Here is a 13563-nt window from a genome sequence, read left to right as displayed (position 1 = left end):
GTGTGTGTGTGTGTGTGTGTGTGTGTGTGTGTGTGTGTGTGTGTGTGTGTGTGTGTGTGCGTTGCAGAGATCGGACCTGCCTCTGTGATGGTGGGAAATCTGGTGTCAGGGAAGAGGATCGCTCAGGCCAGCGGCCGAGACCTGGGACAGACGGACGACAACGACCAGGTGAGACATACACACACACACACACACACACACACACACACACACACACACACGCAATAAAATCGAATTAAGTGAAAGTCAGGACTGATTACCGACGTGCAGCACACAGTTCCTACTTTATGAAGCGCTTCTATTAATGCTGTTAAACCCTCCAAAGAGGCCGTTTTAACTGAAGAGCTCTCAGATGTCAGTGAAGTGAACTCAGAGGAAGCTTCGAGTGCTGGCAGGTTGCGTCTCTCCTGCGTTTGAGCTTTCGCAGCCTGTGATATTGATTAAAGCTCCTCAGAGCGCCGGACACACTCTGCAGCAGAAACACATCCTGCAGCAACCGGTGAGCAAGAACACCGACGTGGAAAACCGAAGGCTTATTTATACTCACTCACTCCGCGGGCTGATATCAGAAACACTGGAGGTGTATTTCTGCTCTGCAGGTTTCTATTGATGTCTCACTGATTGAAGTTGGAGGTGAAATGCATCATTTAATCTCCCCTGTAACGCCGTGTGATGATTCCCTGCTGCTGTTCACTGTGAATTTAAACTGAAAGCTGTTTCACAAGAACTGAACTTTCCTTGATCACAGCTTTTTTTATACAAATATATGCAGCCCAGAGGGCTTCACAGAGTAAGAAAACTTGAAGTCAGTGATTTAAAAACTAGTCAGAGAAGCTTAAAATCAACTTTAAAACAACACTTTAAAACAGGTGTTACATTAACTCTTCAACTTTAAAATGAAACTATTGAGAGGACTCACATCTCAAACACAGTCAAAGTGTGTTAAAGAAAGTCTGAGGTAAAAAGAAATCCCTCTCAGGTGTTAAAATCCAACGCACCCTGTGTTTTCTGCTTCGTGTCGCAGTTCCTGTTCCTGTCGGAGGTTCTGCAGTGGAGAGCTCAGACCACACCGGACCACGTCCTCTACACCCTGCTCAGCTCCCGGGTAACAACACACACACACACACACACACACACACACACACACACACACACACACACACACACACACACACACACACACACACACACACACAGCTCTGACCTCTGACCCCGTCGAACACCTATACAACACAGAACCAGTCTGAACGCAGCCGCAGCGAGTTCCTGGTTTTATTATCTGCTGCTGGCAGATTTTCACCAACGCAAAGTGAATATGAGCTTTAATAACAAGATGAATGAGGATTTTTAAAGCAAAACATTAAACCAAAAATATTTTTTTTCATCATAAAACCATTTAAACTCAAACAAGTTGGATAGTTTTTATAAAAACGGTACAACACATCGTTAAAATTGAGATTTCAGAAGGTAAAGTTTGCACTCACTAAAATGAGGAACATGACGGCTGCAGTGTTAAAAGAAACTCTCCTTCCCTCCCTCCCTTCCTCCCTCCCTCCCCTCCTCTCCTCCAGGGGGCGGTGTCCAGCTCTCTCACCTGCCTGCAGCTGCATAAGAGGGCGGAGCGAGTGGCGGCGCTGCTGATGGAGCGAGGAGGTCTGCAGGAAGGAGACCACGTGGCTCTGGTCTACCCGCCAGGTCAGAGGCGGAGTCACAGTTATTCACACAGCGACGGCACGGCAGGCAGCGCTCACACCTCTCTCTCTGTGTGTGTGTGTGTGTGTGTGTGTGTGTGTGTGTGTGTGTGTGTGTGTGTGTGTGTGTGTGTGTGTGTGTGTGTGTGTGTGTGTGTGTGTGTGTGTGTGTGTCCTGCAGGTATTGACCTGATCGCAGCCTTCTACGGCTCCCTGTACGCCGGCTGCGTTCCCATCACGGTGCGACCGCCTCATCCTCAGAACATCTCCACCACGCTGCCCACCGTCAAGATGATCGTCGAGGTCCGACTCCTTCAAACCGTTATATTTATAGTTTGGGTTCAGGTCCTCTGCAAAGAGGAGGAGGAGGAGGCTTAATCTTCATCCTTCTCTCTGTGTGTGTGTGTGTGTGTGTGTGTGTGTGTGTGTGTGTGTGTGTGTGTGTGTGTGTGTGTGTGTGTGTGTGTGTGTGTGTGTGTGTGTGTGTGTGTGTGTGTGTGTGTGTGTGTGTGTGTGTGTGTGTGTCTCTGCAGGTGAGCCACTCGGCCTGCGTGATGACCACCGCCGTCATCTGTAAGCTGCTGCGCTCCAAAGAGGCCGTAGCCACCGTGGACATCAGGAACTGGCCACCGGTCCTGGACACTGGTACACACACACACACACACACACACACACACACACACACACACACACACACACACACACACACACACACACACACAGTTATGGGGATTCGTCTTAACCTCAAAATAAAGATTCTTCAGAAGAGGAGCAAATTAAAGAGAACAAAAATGTAACCTGCCTTTATTTTTATTTTTTTACTTAAAATCTTATTTCTTCGGGGTTTTTTAAAATAAGTCTTCCTATGTTTATGACTAGATCTATTTTAATATCACACTGCAGTGGGTTTTACTGCAGCGAGCGATGAGACTCTAAAATAACATGCCAGAAAGATATTCTTGACGATGTTATAAAATACTGACAAATACTTTATTATTATCAGCTGTGTGGTTAGACTGAAACTAAAGCTGTCACTGGGACGGGTTCATTGGTCGACGGTGAGAGAAACACGATACCGCCGGAGTCGAGCTTTAAATGACCCGTTTTTATGGTAGGAAGTAGAATACGAGTCATGTGACCGCCCGTCTGCTCCAACAGAATATTTCAGTCCTCCTTCGAGCTGCTCAGCGGGTTCAACTACAGGTCAGGGTTCTCCGTCCTCTGGAGTGTAATGAAATAAATGTGTGTGTGTGTGTGTGTGTGTGTGTGTGTGTGTGTGTGTGTGTGTGTGTGTGTGTGTGTGTGTGTGTGTGTGTGTGTGTGTGTGTGTGTGTGTGTGTGCGCGCTGCAGATGACCTGCCAAAGAAGAAGCCTCCAGCTCTCTATAAGCCCACCAACCCAGACGGCCTGGCCTATCTGGACTTCAGCGTGTCGACGACTGGCATGCTGGCTGGAGTTCAGGTCAGCTTCCCCCCCCCCCCACACACACACACACACACACACACACACACACACACACACACACACACACACACACACACACACACACAAAAGAAAAATTCAGGACTTTACTCCAGAGGGAGAATCAGCCATCAGAGCTGCAGCACCACGAGTCACCAGGAAGGAAGCGGAGTTAAAGTCCGTCTGCTTCTCTGTGGAAGAAAACTGAATTCAAAGTGTGCATTTAAAAATTAACCGTCCGTCTCTCTGCCTTGTTCGTCTCTCTCTCTCTCTGTGTCGTTGCGTCTCTCTTCCTCTTCCTCATCTCTCCAGATGTCCCACAATGCAGTGGGGGCGTTCTGCCGGTCGGTGAAGCTGCAGTGTGAGCTGTACCCGTCCAGAGAGGTGGCCATCTGCCTGGACCCGTACTGCGGCCTCGGCTTCGTCCTCTGGTGTCTCTGCAGGTCGGTGCAGCTCTCATTAAAATAAAAACATCTCCGTTAAACTGCAGGGATTTAAATAATCTCGTTCATCAGAGCTGTGAGTGTACGTGGTGTGATATAAATATAAACAGGATAATTATCATCACTGACTGTTGGACGTACATTGAAGGACTTCTGGTGCTCGTTAAAGAGTGAAAATCATCACTGACACGGGTGCTGCAGTTTTCTAAAGAAACCACTGACCTCTTATATAATAACACGTTCAAATCATAGGAGGTCTTATGTTCTTTATAACATTTACAGACAAGAAACTTTTTTTTTATCACAGAAGGTTTGGTTTGACTCACTGCGACGCCTGTCAGGATGTTCGTACCTCCTCCAACGAGGTCTGCGGGTGTCACGTCGGTTCGTAAAGCTCTCCGTCTTTAAACCTTAAATCTTTCTCTGCTCGCAAATCCTCAACTTCTGCTGCTTAAAACGTCTTCTGACTAAAACACGCTGCAAATCAGCTGCAGAAGGAGAGACTCTCACCTGAGTGTCATCAGCTGTGTTCAAACAAAATAGATCTGAAGAGCTGACGGGTCACACGAAGGATAAATGTTCGTTTTCCTGTTTAAATCCATCTTGATTTGGTTTGTTAGCTCGTACCGTGTGTGTGTGTGTGTGTGTGTGTGTGTGTGTGTGTGTGTGTGTGTGTGTGTGTGTGTGTGCGCGGTCCACAGTGTGTATTCGGGCCACCAGTCCATCCTGATCCCCCCGGTGGAGCTGGAGTCCAACCCGGCTCTGTGGCTGCTGGCCGTCAGCCAGCTGAGGGTCCGAGACACCTTCTGCTCCTACAGCGTCATGGAGCTGTGCACCAAAGGACTCGGCCTGCAGACCGAGGCGCTGAAGGTCAGAGCGCACCGACACCACCGACACGCTCACGTTCAAACACCAAGAAGCACGCTGAAGAATTCACCCGCAGAACATCTTCATAAAGAAACTCACCAATTCCTCTTTTCTAAAACTGTTTTGTTTTTTTCTCTGCAAGTCATTTTTACAAATCCAGCTTCGAAAACAGAAACACACGTTATGTCAATGAGACAAAGGGAAATCGAAAAGTTGTAAAATCGTCTGCACGTTTTAATCAGTTTTGACCAAAACAATCCTAAAAGCCCTCCGTGACGTCCTGGAGGGATCAGAGTCACAGCTCCAACCAAGAACCATTAAATCTCATTTTCCTGATCGTTGAGCTTCTTCTGATAAAACTCCAGGACTCAGTTTCTTTAAAACTCCAACATAAAAAACAAAACCTCTTTTTAGCTTTCGACAGTTTCTGATAAAAAACAGCTGACTCAGTCGTTTTCCCTCCCGCTGTCTCTGTTTTGGCCACGTCATCACCGACAGTAAATCTCAGCGTAGCCGTCCTCAGCTTCAGGACCGATGACCAAAACCCGCTCCGGTTTCCCGTGACGAGCCGTCAGACCTGCGTCGGTGCAGGTGGACTGAACTCTTGAGTTCATGAGACCGACTGTCTCCGGCGTCCTCCGGCTCGCCGCTAATAAACTCCGTCTCCATCTGCTCGGCCCGAGGCCACGTCTGAGAGCTGCAGTCACACGCAGACGCCTGTGATTGGTCACTGATGGAGTTCATTTTAGTCATTATCTGTCTTTTTAAGTCGCCATGGAGACTGAAGGCCGAACGCAGAGCGAGAAGAAGAAGAAAAGAAGAAAAGTCTGAGCCAACGCAGCTGCAGAGGAGTCGAACTTCTTTTAACCTTTAACGGGATTTATGACCGATTTTATTTACAGACGCATTTTGTTGGATGCGAGATGTTAAGTGAGAAGAGATTTAGGAAGTATTTTCATTCCTGGAAACTAAATTGAACAAACACATTCAGAGAACTCGTAAATAAAACTCAGACTGCTCGGAATGAAATAATGTGGCTGGATTTTGTCTGATCAGCACAACGTGACTGTTTTTACGTCATTGGAGGTCATTAAATTGGACTTTTTAACTCGGTGAGAGTCCGAGGATTTGACTTCTGTCCGTGTCCTCCCGTCCAGGCTCGGGGTCTGGACCTGTCCCGGGTCCGGGCCTGCGTGGTGGTGGCGGAGGAGAGACCCCGCATGTCGCTCACACACTCCTTCTCCAAGCTCTTCAAAGACCTCGGCCTCCACCCGCGCTCCGTCAGCACGGCCTTCGGCTGCAGGGTCAACCTGGCCATCTGCCTGCAGGTGAGAACCAAACACCTCAGAACCGGAACTAGAAACAACCGGAACTAGAACCGGAACCGGAGCTCTGCAGCGATTTGTTCTGCATCTTAAAACTGCACAAACACTTAAACTCTGACTTTAATGTGGCTGCAGGGCACTTCAGGACCGGACCCGACCACCGTGTACGTGGACATGAGAGCGCTGCGCCACGACAGGTACGAGTCCGTCCGTCCGTCCGTCCTGTCAGATGACATCATCCTCCCGGTCCTCTCTGTATGAAACTCATGTGAACACGTGTGTTTCAGGGTTCGCTTGGTGGAGAGAGGATCTCCTCACAGCCTGCCGTTAATGGAGTCTGGGAAGGTGAGTGACATCACGGTTTCTACACAACAGGAAGTGATAAATAATCTGTATTAAAACAAATAAATCAAAGAGACTCATTAACAGCTAACTGATTAAACGCACAGAAGGTTCTTGGATTCTTTTTCTCCCTCAAAAAGGTCCATCTGAGGTGATTCGTGACTTTATGTAAAAACCTGAAGGTGAAAACAACAACAAACAGCAGTAATTAAGTTTATTTTAAACACATTTTTTTTTTTGAGAACACACAACAACAACAAAAATGACTTCCGTGAGTCTGTGAAAGGTTTTTTTTTGCCTCGAGAGGAACACGTGGAGAATAAAAGAGAAAGTGAAGGTTTTGTTCCAGGACAGTTTCGTCCTCTCTTTCTGTCCTCGGGAGAAATCAGAGTCGCATTAAATCCAGAAGAAAAGTCTTTCAAAATTTAGATACTTTTTTTAAGGACTTTTAAGAGAAATTTTGAACCAGACTGATAAACACTAATTTACAGCCCACTCTGGGAAAATCTAATCTCCTCACATCTGTAGCTGCTGGGGAAGTTTAATTTCAAGCAAACACTTTTTGAAATTCTGCTCCACCTCTCCGAGCTGTTGGAGGTCTTTATAAGCCCCGCCCACTTCAGGGTAATTGGTTTTGAATGACACTTGATGCGACAGGAAGTGAATCGCAGTGTTTTTTTACACCCTGCAGTCCGACGTCAACTTCGACCTCCGGAGGTCAGAAACAAAAACGCATCCCGTTTCCTCGAGTGTCGTTTTTCTTTCCTTCGTACTTTCGTCCCCGTTTGTTTTCTCCAGATAAGAAGATATTTACCTCTTCATCCAGAAATAAGAGGGACAATAAATTATTAAAAAAAACGGCCCATCAGATGGCGCACAGATGGCGAAGGAAGGAAAATATGATGAGCTGCAGTGAAGGACGCGCCCACGTTCAGCCGGCAGTCTGGAGGTTATTTTTAGAGCATATTTTAAAAAAACAAAACAAACGTTGTGGCGCCCGGCCGGTTTAACATGAACACGGTTATCTGTTTGTCCACTTCGCTGCACTGATGCTGAACTGAAGCTCGGAAAGACAACTGGAAATCATCTGCTCTGATAACAACGAAGCTCTGGGATCACTCAGACAATATTAAACATTTTATAATCACATATGTTTTGATTTATAACCATTTTTCAACAGTAATAAAAGGAAAACTTAATCGAAAGCTGCCTGCAGGGCCTACGTGTACCATGATGCATTGCAAGGGAGCATATGGAGGATTTTATTGCAGAAATGAATCACATGTATCATCAACACCACGTGGACACGAGCTGGTTGATGTTGATCAGATGAAATGTGGTGAAATAACGTCGGAGGGTTTAAAAACGAGTCCCGAGGCTGTCGGATCTGGGCGCTCGATGAGCTGTTCGTTCTTCTTCCCCCTCGCTGACACACAAAGAGAGGACGTCATGTTTCATCGACCAGCGCTGGTTTTGACTCACTGCATGTGGGAGGAGGAAAGAAAAGAAGAAGAAAAACAAAAACAAGCCGGCTGTTGTTTTTTTCTCGGATGTTTTTCTGGAGGATTAAATCTGAGAAAAAAAAAAACCTGTTTCATGTCCATGTTGTGAATTTTAACTAAACTATGTGTTAAATGTAAAAAAAAAACAGCTGCGTCTATTTATGGAGCATCTGGAAATCAAAGATGTGAGTCGGAGTGAAGCGGTAACCATGGCGACTGATTCTTTCTTTCTTTTTTTTCCAGATCCTGCCCGGAGTTCGCATCATCATCGCCAACCCAGAGACCAAAGGGCCGCTGGGAGACTCTCATCTGGGAGAGGTCAGCACTTTTATTTTAGTTTCCTCTTTTTCTATTTTCCTGTTTCTCTCCTGCAGGAGCTTTTTAACAAGATATTCTGTGGCTTTCTTTTATTTTCTCTAGTTTTTATTTTATTTTGTAACGTCCTTTATTTTTTCCTGTCTTTGTCTTTTCTTTCTCTCGTGTTTTTTATATTTGTCAGACTTTCTCTCGTTTTTCCTTCCATCCTTCCTCCTTTCTTTTCATACTTTGAGTGTTTTCAACTTCTGAATGTCAGAATCTTATTTTCCACTTTTCCCTGACTTATGATTTAAATCAACATCAATCCTTAAAATCATAACTATAAAATATGTATTCATTTTCACGTGTGTGTGTTTCCTGCTCCTCCGTTTCAGATCTGGGTCCACAGCGCTCACAACGGCAGCGGTTACTACAGCGGTTACGGCGAGGAGGTCCTCCAGTCGGACCACTTCAACTCCAGACTGAGCTTCGGAGACACTCAGACGGTCTGGGCCCGGACCGGGTACCTCGGCTTCCTGCGCCGCACCGAGCTCACCGACGCCAACGGAGGTGGTTTGTCCCTCCGTCGCTCGTTTTATCCTCGTCGCACGTCTTTCACACCGGCACTGACTGTCTGTCCGTCCGTCCGTCTGTCCGTCCGTCCGTCCGTCCGTCCTCTTCCACAGAGAGACACGACGCTCTGTTCGTGGTCGGAGCTCTGGAGGAGGCCATGGAGCTGCGGGGGATGAGGTACCATCCCATCGACATCGAGACCTCCGTCATCCGCGCACACAAGAGCATCATGGAGTGGTAGGTTGACACCGCCGAGGAGGAAGAGGAGGAGGAGGAAGATGAAGCAACACTTGTATAACGTAAAATACACAACAAGCATGAAGGTACTTTATTGATCTCAAACTTGTCTGACTTCAATTAAAACTTCCCAGAAGTACTAAATCATATTTTGAGTTTCCACCTGCTGCTTCTAGTTTTTGATGAATAGTGTTAAAATCTCCTCAACATCTACTGATGACTCAAATGACATTCTTTAACCTGAAAGCAATCTCTCATTTAGCCTCCTTCAGCTCATTGTTTTGGTTTTGTGGCCCATTTTGTCCTTTTCATGAAGTCGCTAATGAGACTTTTGCAAATTTGATGTAGAACCTTAAACTGTGGTCTCAGTTTCATTTTCAGCAAGTCAAGCTGAGACGCCGGAGACGTTTTTCTCTCCCGTCAGCTCCCGTCGCGGCGTTCAGGATTAGCTGGAAGTTTTTCGGAGAGCTGCAGGGACGTCCTGACAACACAGAGTCACAGTAATCCGGCCTGGAAGTAACAAACAGGTGGATCAGTGTCTCCGCTCTGCAGCCATGAAAACAGGCAGCGAGAGGCTGGAAACCAAATGAAATAAAAAAGCAGACGTATCTATTCCTCAACTTTAGTTTGAGTCTTTAATGTCAAACAGCTGCTGCACACGCTGCGTCATGATCTTCCAAAAGAAAAGAAAAGACTACATATAAAAGGAAGTTACAAAAAAATATGTTGGAAACATAAAAACACAATTTCCAACGAGAACCAAAGCAGAAAGTGGAACAAAGAGCAGCTAAAGAGTCAGAGTCTTTCCTCAGGAGGTGGTGGAGACCAACACGGAGATCAAAACAAAAAAAGGAAGAATATTGGACTAAAATTCACGAGAGGAAACCGTCACGTGGAAGTCGGCGGTGATCTGTGGAAAGTTTGTGTTTTTGCTCCCTCAAGTGGTTTTAAAGTTCATTCTGGTTTATTTCCAGCTAACTTTGCTCTCTGACCTCTTGTTGGAGATTCAGAGAAACGAGGAGGCGACAAAAACGCCGTAAATTCGGGGCAAATAGTTCGAGCTCTCCGCAGCTTTGTGCAACATGTCATATTTATTTATTTTTGTATTTTGTATTTTATACTTGAGTTTTAATCGTCCCGCTGTGTGCGTCTGTCCCCGTCCAGCGCGGTCTTCCCCTGGACCAACCTGCTGGTGGTGGTGGTGGAGCTGGAGGGCTCCGAGCAGGAGGCCCTGGACCTGGTTCCCATGGTGACCAAGGCGGTGCTGGAGGAGCACTACCTGATCGTGGGCGTCGTCGTGGTGACGGACATCGGCGTCATCCCCATCAACTCGCGCGGCGAGAAACAGCGCATGCACCTCCGCGACGGCTTCTTACAAGACCAGCTCGACCCCATCTACGTGGCCTACAACATGTAGCCTGTGTGTGTGTGTGTGTGTGTGTGTGTGTGTGTGTGTGTGTGTGTGTGTGTGTGTGTGTGTGTGTGTGTGTGTGAGAGAGAGAGAGAGAGAGAGAGAGAGCATGCGTGTGTATGCTGTGCATATCGCCGTTGTTGTTCATTTATTTCCCAGAATCAAGATGTACTGTATTTTTGAACCTGCGTACGGTGTGGTCTTCAGTCGTCCGTTTTCTTTAAAGTCGTGTTGTGCCGGTTGATTGATTGACTGACTGATTGATTGACTGACTGATTGATTGATTGACTGACTGATTGATTGCCTGACTGATTGATTGATTGACTGATTGATTGCCTGACTGATTGATTGATTGACTGATTGATTGATTGACTGATTGATTGCCTGACTGATTGATTGATTGACTGATTGATTGACTGACTGATTGATTGACTGCTCAGTGGTGTTACGAACCATTTCTGCACCCCCGCTCGATCTCGTGACCGTCACCGGGAGCTCGTCACTGTAGAAAGCCTTAGGGGAACACTGTGTACGGGACGCCGCGCCGCGCGTCGTCTTACCCAAGTTTTAGGAGGTAGAAAGAAAAAACAAAAAAAAACAAAAAAAAATGCTAGCGACTGTATCTGTCATCATGTTTTATGGTCCAATCAGAAAAATACAAACAAAAAAAAAATGGATTATTTCAATTAGAGCCGGGGCAGCCAGATTCCTGTAAAAATATAAATATTGTAAATAGACATAATAATCTATATGGAGAGGTACCTAAAACACAATGAGGTGTAGTAGCCCCTATATGCAGCTCTCTCCACCCGCACCCCGCGTGTGTGTGTGTGTGTGTGTGTGTGTGTGTGTGTGTGTGTGTGTGTGTGTGTGTGTGTGTGTGTGTGTGTGTGTGTGTGTGTGTGTGTGTGTGTGTGTGTGTGTGTGTGTGTGTGTCCATCTGTCCGTGTCGACGTTACGGACGTTTTACGTAGTTTCAGAGTGAATCGAACAGATTTTTATCCCGAGACGATTAAAGAAACTCACTGAAAAAAAAAAAAAAAAAAAACTTTTTCTGTTCTGAATGAAAGTTTTTGGAGAGGTTCACTTTTTATTTTGTGACCTTTCTGGCAAAAACAAAAAGTGCAATGTGTTTTTGTGTGAAGTGTTAACACGCACAGTGATCGTCGTTTGTTTTTATTGTCTTTCGGTTCTCGTCGCTGCAAACCGGTGAGATTCAGTCCTGAAAGCACCCAAAGCATCTCGTTGAGCAAAGTGCACTGTGTGAATATCAGAGGAAGATTATTATTGTGGTTATTTAAAGGGAGTTTTTTTTTATAAAGGCATCCAGGTGTTCCTGCAGTTTTACATTTGACCAGCAGCCAATCAGAAACGCTGATTTTCCGTTTTTTTGATTTGATTAATGAGACAGAATAAGATCGATCTCATCTTTTCTGACAGTTACGATGAATCTGGGATCATCGACCTCCTCAGGCCTCGTTCGGACCAAACAGTGGGCGAACTCCACGAGCCCAAACAAAAAAGAAAAAGAGACTGAGACCGACTTTCCGACGGCACACCAAAATTGAACTGCAGCAACATCTGGAGTTTGTCGCTTCAAAGGGAACTCCACATAAAGTTTACATAGAAAAAGCTCCTATTGTAGCAATAATCCCCCGAAGGATGTTCTTCACTGCAGGGATTCATCTGCTGCCCGTCACATGAGGTTAATATCTCTCTAAGATTGGTCTCTATCTTCTTCTTCTGACTCGAAATACCAGAAACCAGCTGTGGCGCCTCCGTTTGTTCTTCCTGGTCACAAGGTTGGAGGCAGTCAGACATGGTTGTTTTTTATATATATAAAATCGTCTGCATGTGTTGCGGTCGTCAAAACAAACCTGAATGTTTTTCACTTCCAGGACCGTCGAACAGCACGGACGACTTTCCCGAGTAAAAATACGCTAAACGGACTTCTTAAATGTCTGTTTATTGTATTTTTACTGGAAATAAAACGTTACTGTCCTCTTAAAGGGAGGAAAACCCTCCAACAGCAGGAAGGAAAAACTCCCTTTTAACAGCAATCTAAGTCACTCAGACCAAAATAATGACAAAAGCAGCCATTAAGACAACTAAAATGTTTCATCGCAACTCAGTAAGAAGTTAGAATTATTAATTACCATAAATAATCAGTAAAAAACTGTTCAAATGGACCTTCGCCACACTGAATCCTCAGTGAAGAACATCCTCCGGTTCTTCGGTACAACCGCTACCAGCTTATGTGCACTGACTCAAACAAACGTAGTGAGGCTATATCAGATTTTAAGATACATAAAGAACTATATTCAAAGTTTTAAAAGATATCGGTTCGTTGAGACGAACTGGGAATTCTGGGAATTAAAACCTTTTATTCAGTGTCCATGTCGTTCGGAGAAGTTCATCCATCGCTTGTTTACATCCCTGTGGGTGAATCATGTGTGACATCATCTCATCGCTCTTCTACTTCTTCTTCTTCTTTGTTTTATCTTTGTTTTGTTTTTTTCTCCTCATGTTTATCTGAAGGAAAAAAAAAATCTTTATGCATATCAGAAGTTGTTTAGCGCTTGTTTGGCTAACTTAGCAGTTTGGGTTTGTTGGTAGCAGCGTAGCGGTCATGTTTCAGTCCCCGAGAGTGTGCGTGTGCGTGTGTGTGTGCGTGTGCGCGTGCGCGTGCGTGCGTGTGTGTGTGTGTGTGTGTGTGTGTGTGTGTGTGTGCGTGTGTGTGTGTGTGTGCGTGTGTGCGTGCGTGTGTGTGTGTGTGTGTGTGTGTGTGTGTGTGTGTGTGTGTGTGTGTGTGTGTGTGTGTGTGTGTGTGTGTGTGTGTGTGTGTGTGTGTGTGTGTGTGTGTGTGTGTATTGTATGTAAATAGTGTTGATTTTGTACGGTACAAGTGTGTGTGACTTGTTTTGTACACATGATAAAAAGATTAAATGACACTTTTATAAGAGCCTGCTATTGGCTCACCGTCACACTATACAGTGCAATAAAGTGCTTTGATTGGCTAAAACTCAGACTAGTCTTTATTATTATTATTATTATTGTTATCATTATTATTATTAATAATAAAACAAAGTGGGAGATGATAGAAAAATATTCCTTTAAATGCATTTATTTTGTATCTTTAATTTTGACATCTTACAGTTTACATTCATTTTAAAATCAGAATATAAAGTTGTCAAATTTAGAGAAAAATCTGTTTTTAATAAGTTCACCTTCAGTCTACATTCCTAGAAAAAAATTATTCATGATCAGCTCTTTAAATCAGGATTTTATTTTTTTTCTTCCTGGGACCGCTGAACCCCAATTAAAGGTACCTTTACAGGTCCCTGGACCGGCGTTTGGGAACCAAACTTCTTCCCTAATACACGTAATTATTTTTCATGACAGAAGTTTCCACAT

The 13563-nt window shown here is 45.1% G+C and overlaps 1 protein-coding gene across 2 annotated transcripts in view; it reads left to right on the top strand.

Annotated features, from left to right (window-relative positions):
* The window catches only part of LOC138625719 (disco-interacting protein 2 homolog C-like), a 42685-nt gene extending 29510 nt beyond the window's left edge, over window positions 1–13175 (top strand). For both annotated transcript variants that reach the window (XM_069706823.1, XM_069706822.1), the window contains exons 24-38: window positions 68–168; window positions 1025–1105; window positions 1572–1695; window positions 1873–1994; window positions 2225–2336; window positions 3043–3152; window positions 3465–3595; window positions 4297–4465; window positions 5620–5790; window positions 5923–5984; window positions 6075–6132; window positions 7875–7949; window positions 8324–8498; window positions 8615–8738; window positions 9903–13175. In XM_069706823.1, coding sequence (XP_069562924.1) covers window positions 68–168; window positions 1025–1105; window positions 1572–1695; window positions 1873–1994; window positions 2225–2336; window positions 3043–3152; window positions 3465–3595; window positions 4297–4465; window positions 5620–5790; window positions 5923–5984; window positions 6075–6132; window positions 7875–7949; window positions 8324–8498; window positions 8615–8738; window positions 9903–10155 — 1868 coding nt within the window. In that variant the 3' untranslated portion in view covers window positions 10156–13175. The remainder of the gene's footprint in view (window positions 1–67; window positions 169–1024; window positions 1106–1571; window positions 1696–1872; window positions 1995–2224; window positions 2337–3042; window positions 3153–3464; window positions 3596–4296; window positions 4466–5619; window positions 5791–5922; window positions 5985–6074; window positions 6133–7874; window positions 7950–8323; window positions 8499–8614; window positions 8739–9902) is intronic.
* The last annotated feature ends 388 nt before the right edge of the window (window positions 13176–13563 follow it).

Source organism: Brachyistius frenatus, unplaced genomic scaffold (genome assembly GCF_029030835.1).
Source record: "Brachyistius frenatus isolate BFR_SWC_R1_liver_20210118 unplaced genomic scaffold, ASM2903083v1 Contig_65, whole genome shotgun sequence".
Lineage (NCBI taxonomy): Eukaryota > Metazoa > Chordata > Actinopteri > Embiotocidae > Brachyistius > Brachyistius frenatus.
The sequence above is the reverse complement of the archived record's forward strand: the minus strand, read 5'-3'. Positions and strand labels throughout refer to the sequence as shown.